The sequence below is a fragment of the Passer montanus genome, unplaced genomic scaffold (genome assembly GCF_014805655.1).
Source record: "Passer montanus isolate IOZ18808 unplaced genomic scaffold, ASM1480565v1 scaffold9, whole genome shotgun sequence".
NCBI classification, from domain to species: domain Eukaryota; kingdom Metazoa; phylum Chordata; class Aves; order Passeriformes; family Passeridae; genus Passer; species Passer montanus.
Window position 1 is genome coordinate 3,150,908 of NW_024374367.1, and position 13,582 is coordinate 3,164,489.

A 13,582-nucleotide genomic window follows, 5' to 3' on the forward strand; every position below is an offset into this window, starting at 1 on the left:
TACTGGCATGGTCTGCCTGGGGAGGGGGTGGAGTCCCCATCTCTGGATGTATTGAAAGGAAGATTGGATGTGGCACTTGTTGCCATGGTTTAGTTGAGGAGTTAGGGCTGGGTTGGACTCGATGATCTTGAAGGTCTCTTCCAACCCAGTGATTCTGTGATGGGCAGCAGCAGCAAATGGCCAGGGATGCAGGCAGGAGCAGGGATAGGTGTCCCCTTAGTACGGGGTGACAGCAAGGCAGGAATAGAGGCAGGGGCAGGGATATTAGGAGGAGAGGCAGGGAGAGGACCAGCTCAGGGGACAAGGTTACAGGGAGGGGCAGAGCTGTGGGCAGGGACAGGTGTCATGCACATGTCACACCTGAGGAGCAAGGCCAGACACCAAGATGAGCATGACAAGAGACATTCTTTATTGGGGACAGGGTTACAGGCAGGGGCAGAGCTGTGGGCAGGGACAGTGTCATGCACATGTCACACCTGAGGAGCAAGGCCAGACACCAAGATGAGCATGACAAGAGACATTCTTTATTCACACCCAGGGGCTGTCCCAGCCAAGCTGAGGCACCCCGAATGTGGTTCACATGTGGGTCTTGCACCATGCAAGTGTTGAGGTACAACAAGGCTCCACGAATTCCCTGCTGTCCCCATGGCTTTGTAAGGCCAGTGCAATTGTGTGGCTTTGGCATCCTCCCTTCCTCAGTCTGGAGCCAGTCTCACTGTGTCAGGGGTACTTATCTGTGAGGCCAGATGATGGAGGGGCCCCAGGGAGGTGTTGGAGGGCCCAGGCTGTGGGCCTTATCTGCCTGCCCACACAACCACAGCTATGCAGAGCACAGCATAACAGGGGCTGTATAGATCTCAGTAAAGCCCAAACCATTTCATACTAGAAAGACTAATTGGCACTTTTCTCAGGGAATGAGATTTTCCTACTGAGATGCAGGCAGGGCAGGGACAGAAGAAGGGATACAGGCAGCGATGATGAGTGGCCAGGGATGAAGACGGAGCCAGGACAGAGACAGAGATGTGCAGAAAATCATGTAAGGAGAAGCCAGTGTCCATAAAGGAAACAGAGGAGTCCTGCTACTTTATTCAAATAAAGAGAGAGACTCTAGTGGGCCATTTCCCCAGGGAATTCCTCTCCCAGCGTTCGGACGATGCAGCCTCCTTTCATCCTAACTCCTGGCTGCATGCTGCCCTCTTCCTTTCCCCACTGGCTGAGGTACTGGGAAGGTACAGCCTTCCCGAGCCGCCTGCCACATGTTCCGCCCTGAAACTGTCATTTGCCCCTGAAGTTCAGAAGTTCAGGCTGAGTTCAGCAATAGACTTTGTGCTGACCCACTTGTCTATTGCCCTAAAGTTCAGGAATTCAAGCTGTAGTCGGGCTGTCTGGGTTCTGTACCAAACCTGTGTGGCTTGAGGTCAGTAGAGACGCTAAGACCCATTTCAAAGACATGAGCACCCATTTCTCCTAAAGACCCTCACCCGCTGAACTGTTTGCAAATAAATCAGTGGGCATCTTTCCTATCAGGAACCAGGGACGAAGATAGCGCCTGAACAGGGAGAGAGGCAGGGTTACTGAGGGAGCAGGGATGAACAGAGCGCCTGGACAGGGAGAAGGGCGGGGAGAGGGTCAGAGAAAGGGGCAGGGAGGCGAGCAGGGACAGGTACAGGGACAGGGACAGGGGTGAGTTGTGGGGGCCCGGGCGAGGGGAGCGGGGCCGCGTGTGACACGGCCGGGCTGGCACCGCCGGGCTGGCAGCGAGTCTCACACGAGTCTGCTCCGAACCCCCGCAGGCGGCGCCGGCAGCGCCCGGGCGAGCTCGCCCGGCAGCGAGGAGGAGGCCGGCAGCGAGGTGCTGAGCCACTGCAGCAGTGCCAGCGAGAGCGCCAGCGCCGCTGACGAGGGGCCAGGTGAGCCACGCGGGCCCCACGGTGCCCCCCACGTGCGTGGCGGTGCGCCCCGCCCTCGGGCTTCCCTCGGGCTTCCCTCGGGTCAGCCAGGATGCCGCCCGGGCAGGGAGCGAGGCGGCGAGTGAGCCGGGCCAGGAGGAGGAGGTGGAGGACAGGCTGAGAGAGCACATGGACACCCTCCTGGACAAGAGGTGAGCAGCGGCTGCCACCCCCGCGGGCGCTCCGGGCACGCTGCCCGCGCTGCCAGCGCTGCCGGCCGGGCCGTGCCGTGCCCCGTGGCCGGTAGCCCGGGCCGTGACGTGCCGCGGTGTCTCGCAGCGCCAAGGCGCGGCAGGCGGCACTGCAGGGCCTGCGCCTGGCCCTGTCCTCCAAAACGCTGCCCGAGTTCCTGCTGGAGCGCCGCCTCACGCTCACCGACTCCCTGGAGAAGTGCCTCAGGAAAGGTCAGGGGCAGGCGGGCGGGGGGCGGCGCGGCCGCGGAGCGGCTCTGAGGGAGTCTCTCGTGCTGCCCACAGGTAAAGGGGAAGAACAGGCGCTGGCGGGCACCGTGCTCACCCTCCTCTGCCTCCAGATGGGCTCTGGCCCGGAGGGGGAAGAGGTGTTCCGCAGCCTGAAGCCCCTGCTCGTCAGCGTCCTGACAGACAGCACGGCCAGCCCCAGCGCCCGGCAGAGCGTAAGGCCCGGCCCCTTTCCTCCTGGGGACACCTCCGTGCTGGGGAGAGCCCAGGCGGTGCCTTTGGGAGCCCCTGCAGTCCCCAGAGGGTGACAGGATTGGGTGCTGTGGAGTGCACTGCGGCAAAGCAGGGGCACCCCAGCCCGGCTGCCCCTTGGCTGGGTGCTGGGTCAGGCCTGGCATGATCCACCTGGGCCTGATCTGTGTTTCCCTGACTTCTCTTGCCAGTGTGCCACGGCCCTGGGCATGTGCTGCTACATTGCTGCTGCTGACCTCGAGGTAACTGCGCCTGGGTGTCGTCTGTAGCCCTGCAAGAGGGCACCCAGGGGCTGCCATGACATCTGCCCTCAGCCCACAGTGCCAGAGCAGCCTGGAGCTGAGCTGGAGTAGGGGTACGGGGACATGAGTGACAGCCCAGCCCCCTTCCCTGGGCAGCCTGGAGCTGAGCTGGGGGGAGCCAGCAGATGGGGTGTTGTGGGTGGAATAGCCTCTCCTGGCACCCCTTGGTGTGGTGGGTCCCCTTTGGTCCCCAGTGCACAGCTCAGAGTGGCTTCTCCATAGCAGCTGTGGTCTGACTGGCAAAGTTTCTCTTCTCCAGGACCTGGTTTCATGTCTGTCCTGCTTGGAGGGCATCTTCAGCGCCCCCAGCACAGGCGAAGGGGGCTCAGCACCTGCCCAGCACGGGCCTCTGCACTGCAGCGCGCTCCAGTCATGGTCCCTGCTCCTCACCATCTGCCCCCCCTCCCACCTCAGGAGCATTTTGGACAAGTGAGTGGGGTGTGAAGTGAGTGGAGGCTGGTGTGGGGCAGTCAGCAGTGGAGCACGGAGCCCCTGGGGCAGTGCTTGGCCTCTCTGACTGCCCTGTTGCCTCTGTGTCCCAGTCGCTGGCTGCAGCTGCCCCCACTGCTGACCAGCAGCAGCGTTGCCCTGCGCATCCTGGCCGGGGAAACCATTGCACTGCTCTTCGAGCTGGCCCAGGACCTGGAGGTAAGGCATGGGCTGTGGCAGTGGGAGCAGTGGGTGGGCACTAAGCAGACAGCAGGGCTGTGACACCCTGGCATGCCCCTGCTGAGCTGGAATTGACGCAGGCGCCCAGGCAGAGGGGCTGGCCACAGTGGTCCCCCAGCCCTGTCCTGGCCATGGCAGTGGGCACTGCCTGGAGCTCATCCCTCTAAATCCCCTGCTTTTTGGCAGGAGGACTTGTACCACCAAGATACAGAGTTCCTGTGTGCCCAGCTCAAGGTCCTGGCTACTGAGAGCAACAAGTACCGAGCCAAGACAGACCGACGGAGGCAGCGATCCATCTTCCGGGACATCCTGCGTTTCATTGAGGTACCACGGCCTGCTGCTGCCCTGCCACTGTGGCTGGTGCCCAGCTGCCTGATGATTCCTCTCTGGAGAGCCAGGGGACACATAGGGCTGGTGCCCAGGTTGTTGCTGATGCCTCTCTCTCTGCTCAGAGTGGGGAGTACCAGGAGGAGACCATCCGATTTGGCCTGGAGTGCATGTACCTGGACAGCTGGGCACGCCAGCGCACCTACCAAGCCTTTAAGGAGGTGCTGGGCTCTGGCATCCACCACCACCTCCAGGTATGGGCTGGGCAGATGCACCAGGGAGTGCTGGGCTGGTGCTGGTTGGTGTGACAGACCCCTGCTTTCACAGAATAATGAGCTGCTACGGGAGATCTTCGGCCTCGGGCCCCCCTTGGTGCTGGATGCAGCTGCCCTGAAAGCCAGCAAGGTCTCCCGCTTCGAGAAGGTGGTGTCACCTCCCAGATTTGTGCCCACAGTCCCCTCCTCTGCCACCCGGAGCTCCGGCTGAGTGCCTGAGTGTGGTGGGCGCTGCTGGGGAGGTGGGCAGAGGGGCACCCCAAACCCTAATCTCTCCTTCCCTCTCCTTCCAGCACCTCTACAACTCAGCTGCCTTCAAAGCGCGCACGAAAGCGCGGAGCCGCGTGCGGGACAAGCGGGCAGATGTGCTGTGATGGGCAGAGGGGGCAGAGCCCCCAGCCCGCCTGGACTGCAGACCCAGCACTGTGAGGGGCACGTGCCCCCAGCCCTTGGGCTTTTATTCATGTACAGCAGAGTATTTAATACCTGGAGCTGCCCCAAGGGGGGGCTGCCCCCTCTTTTTATTTTTTTAACCAAAAAATAGGAAGCATAAAAGAAGAGCAGGGGGAGGTGGTGGCGTTGTGCCGTGTGCCTGCTCTGTGGCTGCAGATCCATGTGGCACAGTGGGGAGGGGGTCTCACCCAGGCTCCTGCAGCCACTTTCAGCGGCAGGGCTCGTGTGCACCCTCCCCAGTGCTGCAGGGGCACCAGGGTGGCCTGGCACAGCCTGAAGGGTGGGTGGGAGGGCAGAGCTGTGCAGGGCTGCAGAGCAGCTGGTCCTGGTGTCTGTGGCAGGAGTGTTCTCCCCACCCTGCCATGCTGGGTACAGCCCCTGCCTCCCCAGCCAGCCTGGCGTCAGCGATGGTGGCAGAGCAGTGTGGAGTGGGAAGCTCTGCCCAGTCATGCCAGCTGCCACTCTCAATCCTTTTCCAGCCAAACGCTTTATATGAAATAGTAATCTTGTGGGAAATTAATTACAGGGGGGGCACTGCCCAGGCGGGCATGGGGCCATGCCAGTTGGCAGTGCCTGCCACCCTGGGAATGTATCTATCATGGTGATTTTCTAAGACTTTGATTGTAAGAGGTAATTAAAAGGCTAAATAAAGTATGCCTTCTGCCTTGTTAAGAGGAAGGGCTGTCACTGGGGTGGACGCAGGTCCTTACAGCCCAGTTTCTTTCTCTCACAGCCTGGGACAGGGTCCGGGATTGCCCCTGTGCCCCAAGGGGCAATGCTGCCAGGTCTCAGCGGGTCAGGCTGCCCGCTCCCCCCTCCTGCCCTTCGGTGTCCCTTCCCGTGGTGGCCCAGAGCCCATGGTGGCATCAGGGGCAGCTCAGCGGTGCCCACCAGGCTGGGCACTGGCATTGAGGCGAGCCCAGAGCTGCCTGCTGGCCACCCGCAGCTGCTGCACGGCGTCCTCCTGGCTCTCCAGCCACTGGGCCAGCGCCCGCACCGACTGGCTCTGCAGGACTGCGGGGACAGGACGGGAACGTGCTGAGGGCGGGCAGCTCGGCCCCCACAGTTCCCCGGCTCCCCACCCTGCCAGTGCCACGTACCGCTCAGGTAGATGGCCAGTGTGGCCAGGACCAGGCTCGACAGTGCCAGGAGCGCCAGCAGGGCCAGCAGCAGGGGGTGGCCAGGGCCGAGGCAGGGGCAGGGGCTGGCGGGGGGCACGGGGCGCAGGGTGGGCAGGAGCGGTGCGGGCACGGGGGACACGGGCCGAGGCGGGGGCCGGTGCAGGCTGCTGGAGGGAGCCGGGCCATTGCCTGCAGGCAGGGGAGAGAAGGGGTCAGAGCCTGGCCGCGGGCACAGCCGGGTCTTGCACAGCCCCCCCTGCCCCCCTCTCACCCTCTGTGCCCTTGTGCCCGCCCGAGGCCCAGTACAGGTCACTGATGGACTCCACGGGGCGCAGGCTGATGGCTCCAGACTCGCTGCTGTCGGGGTCCCCAGGCTCTGCCGGCGCAGCGCCCTCAGCCCTTCCCATGCTGTCTGCTGGAACAGAGGGGAAGGGTCAGCCTGTGCCCTGCCCTGGGCACCCCTGTGGGACCAGAGCCCTGCCGGGGGGATCTCGGCCTTGGCAGCCCAGGGCAGGCAGCCAAGGCTGGTGCTCCTTTGGCCCAGCCCTGCAGCCACAGTGGGCAAGCAGTGGCTGTGCCCCCCCGGCCCCACCGCTGTCATCGCAGCAGTTAGCGGGTGCCTGGTGGCCACGATCCCGGAGCCTTGTTAGTGGGGCTGGAATCTGGCCCTGGCTTGGGGGCAGGAATGTGCCACCCCCCAGCCAGGAGAGCCCAGGCACTGTGGGACTGGCTGGGGCTCCAAGGGCCAGCTGGAAGCTGGTGGGCAGGTGCAGGGCAGCGCCAGTCTGTGGTGTGGCCCAGCTTGCCCTGCAGGTACTGTGCTGCTTGGGGGTGCACAGATGGAGATGTGGGGTGTATGCTGTGTCAGGGGGCCCTGGTGCCTATTGCCCTAAAGCCCTACTGAGAGAGCTTTTTAGAAGTAGGCATTACTCCTGTTTTGGGAAGTAACCAAAAGGGAAAATATTATTTTCTAGGTGTTGGTGTATTTTTGAGCAGTGGGCAGGGCCCACGCACTGTGCCCTTGGCAGAGCATGGCAGGCTGGCAGCGTGCCCACTCCCAATCCCTCCCGGGGTCAGTGGCGTGGCGCAGGGCAGCGTGGCGCCGTGCTGCTGCTGTCCAGACCGTGTGTCACCCGCAGGGCTGGCAGGCATCAGGGTTGGGGGGCCTCAGCCGTAGCCAGGGTCCCCTCAGAGCCTCCCCACAGCCCTACCCTTGGCCAGGGACTGCTCCACAGGTACCCACATCACCCCTGCACCCACTTGCCCCCTGTGGGGTGGGGCACAGCTGGCCATGTAGGTTTGCTGCAGGGGACTGTGCACTCCAGCTGCCTATACCCTCCCCAAACCCTGCTGCCCAACTCCTGCAGCCCTCCAGGACCCCCTTCTTCCCTGGGCAGGCATCTCTGCCCACAGCCCCCATGGCAGAGGGCACCATCTGTCCACTGCTTCCATCCCAACCCCACAGCCGTGCATTGCCCGGTATCCCCTGGGGTGCTAGAGCCCCCGCCAGCCCCAAGCCCACTCCCCAGTGTACCTTCTGCAGCCTCCCTGGGCATGGCTCCCTGCGCCCGGGCAGCGTGAGCGGGCAGTGAGGTGCTGCAGGGCCCCCAGGAGCTGGGCACTGGGTTCCCGGTGCGCCAACTGCGCCGCTTAAAATAGGACAGTGAGAAACACGGTTGGGGGGCGATAAAAATAGCTGTGGGGAGGGGGGCCTGGTGACGTGGTCAGGGCTGCTGGCAGCACAGTGCCAGTGGCAAAGGGACAGCAGGTTGTGGCAGTGCCCCATGTCCCCTTTCCCAGGGTAAAGGGGCTGCCAGCTCATGGGATCAGGGCAGAGCCCGTGCAGGAAAACTGACGCACTGCTGGACCCATCCAGAGCCAAACTGGGATCTGTGCTGCCTCTCAGCAGCAATGGCAATTGTGCCCAGCATGGGGACACCACAGAGTCGCCCAGCTTTGCCCACAAAAACCATGCTAGCTCTGCAAGGAGAATTTATTTAGATTAATGAGACCACAGGAAGTGCCAGCAGCAGCACAGCTGGGGTAGGGGACCGTGGCGGTCCCTGGCCTTTGTCACCAGCCCCACGTGCCCTGTGGCAGGCAGGTGTCAGAGGATGTGAGATCCTTGTGCCCATAGGGGCTGTGAGCGTGGGCAGGCACCTGGCAGGAGGTGGCAGGGCTGAGCCGCACCCGCTGGGCACAGCCCTCACCTGCCCAGCCACGGTAGCAGTGGCAGCGGAAAGCAGCCCAAGGGCTGGCACCGGGGCCAAGGTGCAGGAGGCTGCCCAGGTCGTGGGGCTGCCGGCGCACACAGCGCCCGTGCCCATGGCACTGCCCATAGCTGCATTCTCGGGCTGCTGCCGTCACGTTGGCCACGTAAGGACCCAGGGTGGACACGAGGTAGTGGCGCAGGTTGGCACAGCTTTCCTGGGGAGGAAGCACCAGTGACAACCCGCCCCAGCAACAGAGACCTGGCCAGCCCTCCCTGGTGGGCACAGGGGATGTGGCCACCCCGTACATCCCACACATCTCCAGCGCTGCGGGGGCCATACTCACAGCCGAGTGCGAGTACGACATGTCTCCCCAGAGCACGAGCCCAGCCGCTCCCAGCGCTGCGCTCTCCCCGATGGTGTGCACCAGGTCAGCCTGCCAAGAACAGAGATGTGACCCATCTGGGGGACACAGCCCCTGTCCCTGTGCCAGCCCACATCGCACCCACGGCCAGCTCCGGCCCCACAGTGCTTACCAGCGGCAGGAACCGTGAGGAGCGGCGGAAGGAGAGGCGGGAGTAGGCGATCACGGGCAGGAGGCCGCGGGCCCCAAAGGCGGCCACGCGCAGGGCCTCGCGCAGCCGGTGGTGCACGTAGCGGTGGCGCAGGGCGGGCGGCAGCGCCAGCGGCAGGTAGATGCTGGGGTAGAGGGCAGACGAGGCGGCCCAGAGCCAGCCCAGATGGTTGTTACGCTGCACCTCCGCCGGCTGGCACTGCCCGGTGTAGTTTGCCTCCTTGGCCCAGTTGCTGTTGAGGCAGTCGGGAAAGCGGTAGAAACCCCAGAGCCCCCCAGGGCGCAGGGCTCGGCCCACCAGAAGTGTCTCCTCCATTAGAGCCTGTGCCGCCTGCTCGAACTCCAGCTGGGCCAGTCGGAGCTGCTGCCGTGCCGGCAGGACGCCGTACTGGTCCCGCACCCACTGCTCCGAGGCTGTCCGGTACATCTTTTTGGCTCCCCAGTTTTGGGCCCACAGGGGCCTCCACTCCTCCCAGTCCACCACGGCCAAGCCATGGAAAGCAGGTCGCAGGAGGAGGTGGATGTCCTCGGCCACCCTGTTGATGTGGGCGTTGAGGGAGACACGCTGGGGGAGGCCCCCATTATGGGGGACACCGTGCTGCGACAGGTAGGGGTACAGCCCAAACTTGTTCTTGTAGAAGATGGTGATGTTCTGGCCAGCAAAGTGGCCACCCTGGTTCTCCACAATGCCGTAGTCGCTGAGGGGCAGCCCTATGCCAAAGCGGTGCTGGCAGCGCCCGGTGGGGACGTTCCACACCACGGCAAAGGGCTGGCCGCCTGCCAGGGGCGCGGGTGCCGGGCTCTCCTCACTGGCTGTGCCCAGCGCCAGGCAGGCCCACAGTGCCAGCACCAGCACCAGCACCATCCCGCCTCACCAGCTGCTTGTGGGGCCGGCACCCTGCGAGGAAAGGAGAGCCATGGGTGTGAGGCTGTGGGATGCAGTGGGCATTCCAGCAATGCAGGCACTGCCCCCCAGCACATGGTGGACTAGGATTGGCCACAGGGGCCGGGCTGTCCTGCAAGCACATGCTGCCCACCCCAAAACCTGACAGGACCTGGTACACTTGGGGGTTTGAGACCCCTCCTGCCTCAGCACTGCCAGTGTTACCTCTGCCTGCTGCTCTCTGGTGCTGAGATCCTGCTTGCACCACCACAGCCATGGCACAGCTCTGGAGTGGCACTGCAAGCCACTGATCCTAGTGCCTCAATTTCCTTGCTCATTCCCCATCCTGCCTGTAGTGGAGGCACCAAGACTCCCTGGTCTCAATTTCAGCACAGTGCTGAGCCAGGCTGGGTGACCAGCTGAAGGACTGAGTCCCCCCAAAAGGCATGGTGGGGCCAAAGGGGCAGCTCTGTCCCTCGGAGCCCAGGCAGGGCCAGAGGGGTCTGGTGCCCCTGCCCGGTACTGGCCAGCTGCCCAGAACGAGGGGATTAGGCGGGGAATGGGCCCAGGGCCGCGTGACACAGCAAGGACAGCGCTAATCCCTCGCTGCAAGGCCGGACGCTCTCTCTGACCTTCCCGCTCCATGCCTCTGGCCCTCATGACACCGGCTGCCTCAGGGGGGTTTGGCCACCTGCCCCCCTCGCTGTGCAGTGCAGGGGATCCGATTCTGCAGCCCCACCACCATGCCCTACTCCCACAGTGCCCCCCCAGCCATCCTGTGCCTCAGTTTCCCCAGACTGCTCAGTGAGCACAGCTGTGGCCACGCTGGACGCCGCCACTTTCTGTCAGGCCCAGCTGCCCCACAGCAAATCCTGAGCAGAGACAGCTGGTGGGACTGGGCAGCGCTCCTGGGCACCAGTGCCAACCCCACAGCCTGGGGTGGGCCTGGCTCCCCACCATGCTGGTGCTCCCAGAGCCCCGGTCAGGCGAGCTGGGGGCCAGGCAGGAGCAGAGGCAATGTGCCCAGGCAGGGCATGGTACAGGAACTCTGCCCATTCCCTTCCAGGGTGAGCCATGGAGGCTGGGGGAGCTGGTGCCAGCCCTGAAGAATGGCAGGCAGTCAGGCAGCGCTGCGGCGGGCAGCTCCCACCCGCACTGCTTTTAATCACTGGCTCGGGCCCCAGCCCCTCAGATGTCCTTCTTCATCCAGAAGATGGGGAGCCCCTTGGCATCGCGGTGCGGGGACTCCAGGAGGCTCTGCTCGCTGCTCTCAGCCAGGACACCCCTCGCCCAGATGACAGTCGGTGGGGGAGGTGGTGGGGGGACAGTGAGGGGCGGCAGGGGAGGCGGGGGGGCAGCGGGTACCCACGGCCTGGTGGTGGTGGCACTGGCAGCCCCAGAAGGGGCGGAGAAGAGCCGCAGCACCTCAGAGGATATAGCCGGGCTGAGAAAGGCCACGCTCTGCACCGGCTCGCCCAGGACAAAGCCCAGGTGGGCATAGAAGTGCTGCTTGTCGTGGGTGGTGAGGTGCAGGCAGCGAAAGCCCCGGGCCCGGGCCCACTGCTCAGTGGCCTCCATCAGCCGGCGCCCATAGCCCTGGCCCCGCAGCGCCCGGGCCACCACCACGCTCTCCACGAAGAGGTCACGGGGACGGCCGGCCACGCGGGAGAGTCGCACGTGGCCCACGAGCTCGCAGGGCCCCTCCCGGGCGGCGGGGGTCTCGCTGGGGCCCCGGCCCCGCAGCAGCAGCAGGCAGGTGGGAAAGGCGTCCGAGGAGCGCTGCAGCGTGTGGAGCCGCGACGCCCGGCTCTTCCCCCACTCCTCGCCCAGCAGCTTGGCACAGGCTTCCAGCAGCTCCGGCCTCTGGTGCAAGGGGACCAAGCTGAGCTCCTCGGACACAGAACCCATTCTTCTCCCTGACGGGAAACCAAGCAGGTCACAGCTTAGAGGCAGCAAGGCACAGACCATGCGTGAGTTCCCCGCTGCCCGCCACTGGCCCCAGTGGCACAGCCAGATGAGTTCAGGGAGGTTTGGTAGGTCCAAGGTCAAACGAGATTCATGGCAGGGAAGTGACACATGGTGCCAGCTCCAGGAACTCATGCCATGAGACCTGCAGAAAGGTCTAGCACTGCCAAATCAGCTGATGGGCAGGAGGCACAGTGCTTCCTCGCCAGCCTCGGCCACCTTGGCACCCATCAGACCTGCTAGCTCATCACATATGTCCTCAGAGTTGGGGTTCTGAGCAGCCCAAACAGCCTCTGAGGGGTCAGAAAACCCCTATCCTACAGCATGCTGTGGGGTCCCCTCTCTCAGCCTGCCAGTTCTCTTTGCAAAGAAGCCACAGGCAGAAGACAGGAGGAACCACCACGCCAGTTGATTAACTAGGATTGAGCAAACTGTCCCACTTCCCCTCTGGGGGTTGGGGAGGGCCTGACTCTGCCCTCCCACACCCTAGGTGCCCCCAGGAGACATGGTGGGGACACCCCCCTAGCTCCAAGACTCCTGACCCCCAGTGCAGCCTGCACTGTCCCCTTCAGAGGCCAGACCCCACCAGCACTCCTGAGCAGGTGATGGTTTCCTTCCACCTGCCCAGCAAAGCCACGCCAGGACTCCAACAGCATCTGCCTGCCACCCACCTGCCCGCACTCACCCTGCCTTCACCCACCCTCCCTGTCTGCACTCACCCTGCTCAGTCACTCTGCTCACACCCACCCTGCTCACACCTGTACCCTGCTCACACCCACCCTGCTCACACCTGTACCCTGCTCACACCCCCCCGCTCACACTCACCCTGCTCACACCTGTACCCTGCTCACACCTGTACCCTGCTCACACCCCCCCGCTCACACTCACCCTGCCCGCCGCTGCTGGCTCCTTTGCCCCGGGTGCCAGCGCAGCAGGAAGCAGCCCAGGCTCATGACCAACCACAGCGCCTGGTTCTGCTTCCCTGGTGTGAATGACACGTCTGTCCAGGGCCCCACAGAGCACCCCCCACTTCCCACGCTGCACTCCCACACGGGCACTCAGCCTGCCTGCACCCCGATTGCCCCAAACCACACAGCACTCACACACAGACACTGAAATGGCATCACCCAGCTGATTGCAGCTCCCGCCTCACGGCTGCACCTCCTGAACACAGATCCCCACTCCACTGACCCTCACCGACCACACTAACCCAACACTGACCCCACTGCCCACCCATCACTGACCACACTGCTGACCCACTGCTCACCCATCACTGACCCATCTCTGACCCCACTGCTCATCCATTACTGATCCCACCGCTCGCCCATCACAGACCCCATCACAGACCCCACCACTGACCCCATCTCTGACCCCACTGCTCAGCCATCGCTGACCCTCTCACTGACCCATCGCTGACCCCATTGCTGACCCCACCACTGACCTCACCACTGACCCATCTCGGACCCCAGTGCTCACCTATCACTGACCCTCTCACTGACCCCATCACTGACCCATCATTGACCCCATTGCTGACCCTACCACTGACCCCATCACTGACCCATCTCTGACCTCACTGCTCACCCATCACTGACCCTCTCACTGACCCATCATTGACCCTATCGCTGACCCCACCACTCACCCACCACTGACCCCATCGCTGACCCTCTCACTCGCCCGTCACTGACCCCCCCACCAACCCGTCATTGACCCTGTCAGTGACCCCAGCATTGACCCACCACTGACCCATCACCGGGCACCACCGAGCCCCTCTCCCGGCCCTTCTCCCCGCTCTCTCCCCCGCCCCAGCCCGGTCCCGCCCGTACCGTGCTTCGGCCCCGCCGCCGCCGTCACTTCCTCGGCCCGGCCCGGCCCGCCCGCGCCCTCTGGCGGCCGGAGGGCGCACGGCCCGCGCGACTCGGGCTGATCCCAGATCCCGGCACGGCTCGGGCTGATCCCAAATCCCCGCACGACTCCGGGCTGATCCCAGATCCCGCACGGACACACCCGCCCTGGCCTGTCCGGCCTCCGCAGGGTCTCCGCTCCCCGGGACAGCAAGCCCCGCCGGGCAGAGGCGCGGTGCTGCTCCCCTCTGGGGCTGGGCTGCCCCAGGCTGTTTTGGGGTGTCCATCTTCACGGCCTCCCCTCCTCCCCAAGGAGGGGTACACTGTGCGGGAGCTCTCCAT

At 64.2% G+C, this 13,582-nt stretch overlaps 4 protein-coding genes across 7 annotated transcripts; 1 reads left to right on the plus strand and 3 right to left on the minus strand.

Annotated features, from left to right (window-relative positions):
* The first annotated feature begins 1,005 nt into the window (after positions 1 to 1,005).
* On the plus strand, positions 1,006 to 5,318 carry IFRD2 (interferon related developmental regulator 2). Its single transcript, XM_039734125.1, has 12 exons — positions 1,006 to 1,036; positions 1,794 to 1,910; positions 2,017 to 2,101; positions 2,229 to 2,353; positions 2,426 to 2,583; positions 2,812 to 2,862; positions 3,182 to 3,351; positions 3,465 to 3,570; positions 3,778 to 3,915; positions 4,044 to 4,172; positions 4,246 to 4,341; positions 4,487 to 5,318. The coding sequence occupies exons 1-12, from the start codon at positions 1,021 to 1,023 to the stop codon at positions 4,565 to 4,567; spliced, it is 1,272 nt and encodes a 423-aa protein (XP_039590059.1). The 5' UTR covers positions 1,006 to 1,020; the 3' UTR covers positions 4,568 to 5,318.
* Positions 5,309 to 7,633, minus strand: LSMEM2 (leucine rich single-pass membrane protein 2). 4 transcript variants are annotated; one of them, XM_039734130.1, is made up of 4 exons: positions 7,302 to 7,633; positions 6,039 to 6,179; positions 5,747 to 5,956; positions 5,399 to 5,660 (listed from the first exon to the last, which is right to left on the minus strand). In XM_039734130.1, the coding sequence occupies exons 1-4, from the start codon at positions 7,321 to 7,323 to the stop codon at positions 5,524 to 5,526; spliced, it is 510 nt and encodes a 169-aa protein (XP_039590064.1). In that variant the 5' UTR covers positions 7,324 to 7,633; the 3' UTR covers positions 5,399 to 5,523. The 4 variants fall into 4 exon arrangements, with proteins under 4 accessions (XP_039590063.1, XP_039590062.1, XP_039590061.1 ...); XM_039734129.1 differs by having other exon boundaries at positions 5,309 to 5,956; XM_039734128.1 differs by having other exon boundaries at positions 5,309 to 5,956; positions 6,039 to 6,182.
* A 117-nt stretch (positions 7,634 to 7,750) lies between these two features.
* On the minus strand, positions 7,751 to 9,449 carry HYAL3 (hyaluronidase 3). The gene is made up of 3 exons (XM_039734124.1): positions 8,514 to 9,449; positions 8,324 to 8,413; positions 7,751 to 8,194 (listed from the first exon to the last, which is right to left on the minus strand). The coding sequence occupies exons 1-3, from the start codon at positions 9,414 to 9,416 to the stop codon at positions 7,841 to 7,843; spliced, it is 1,347 nt and encodes a 448-aa protein (XP_039590058.1). The 5' UTR covers positions 9,417 to 9,449; the 3' UTR covers positions 7,751 to 7,840.
* Positions 9,450 to 10,584: 1,135 nt separating this feature from the next.
* On the minus strand, positions 10,585 to 13,582 carry NAA80 (N-alpha-acetyltransferase 80, NatH catalytic subunit). Its single transcript, XM_039734199.1, has 3 exons — positions 13,563 to 13,582; positions 13,223 to 13,413; positions 10,585 to 11,350 (listed from the first exon to the last, which is right to left on the minus strand). The coding sequence occupies exons 1-3, from the start codon at positions 13,580 to 13,582 to the stop codon at positions 10,623 to 10,625; spliced, it is 939 nt and encodes a 312-aa protein (XP_039590133.1). The 3' UTR covers positions 10,585 to 10,622.

Bases quoted from the DNA above. Each gene is read 5' to 3' on its own strand.
- IFRD2 (XM_039734125.1), top strand. The intron at 1,911-2,016 runs GTGAGCCACGCG...CCGCCCGGGCAG, and splicing joins CGCCGCTGACGAGGGGCCAG to GGAGCGAGGCGGCGAGTGAG. The intron at 2,354-2,425 runs GTCAGGGGCAGG...TGCTGCCCACAG, and splicing joins GGAGAAGTGCCTCAGGAAAG to GTAAAGGGGAAGAACAGGCG.
- LSMEM2 (XM_039734127.1), bottom strand. From the start codon at position 7,589: ATGAGCTGGCAGCCCCTTTACCCTGGGAAAGGGGACATGGGGCACTGC. The intron at 6,183-7,301 runs GTACACTGGGGA...CCTCTGTTCCAG, and splicing joins GCCCAGGGAGGCTGCAGAAG to CAGACAGCATGGGAAGGGCT.
- HYAL3 (XM_039734124.1), bottom strand. From the start codon at position 9,416: ATGGTGCTGGTGCTGGTGCTGGCACTGTGGGCCTGCCTGGCGCTGGGC. The intron at 8,414-8,513 runs GTAAGCACTGTG...TGTTCTTGGCAG, and splicing joins CCTCACGGTTCCTGCCGCTG to GCTGACCTGGTGCACACCAT. The intron at 8,195-8,323 runs GTGAGTATGGCC...CTTCCTCCCCAG, and splicing joins TGTCGTACTCGCACTCGGCT to GAAAGCTGTGCCAACCTGCG.
- NAA80 (XM_039734199.1), bottom strand. From the start codon at position 13,582: ATGGAGAGCTCCCGCACAGT. The intron at 13,414-13,562 runs GTACCCCTCCTT...GAGGCCGGACAG, and splicing joins ATGGAGAGCTCCCGCACAGT to GCCAGGGCGGGTGTGTCCGT. The intron at 11,351-13,222 runs GTACGGGCGGGA...GTTTCCCGTCAG, and splicing joins GGCGGCGGGGCCGAAGCACG to GGAGAAGAATGGGTTCTGTG.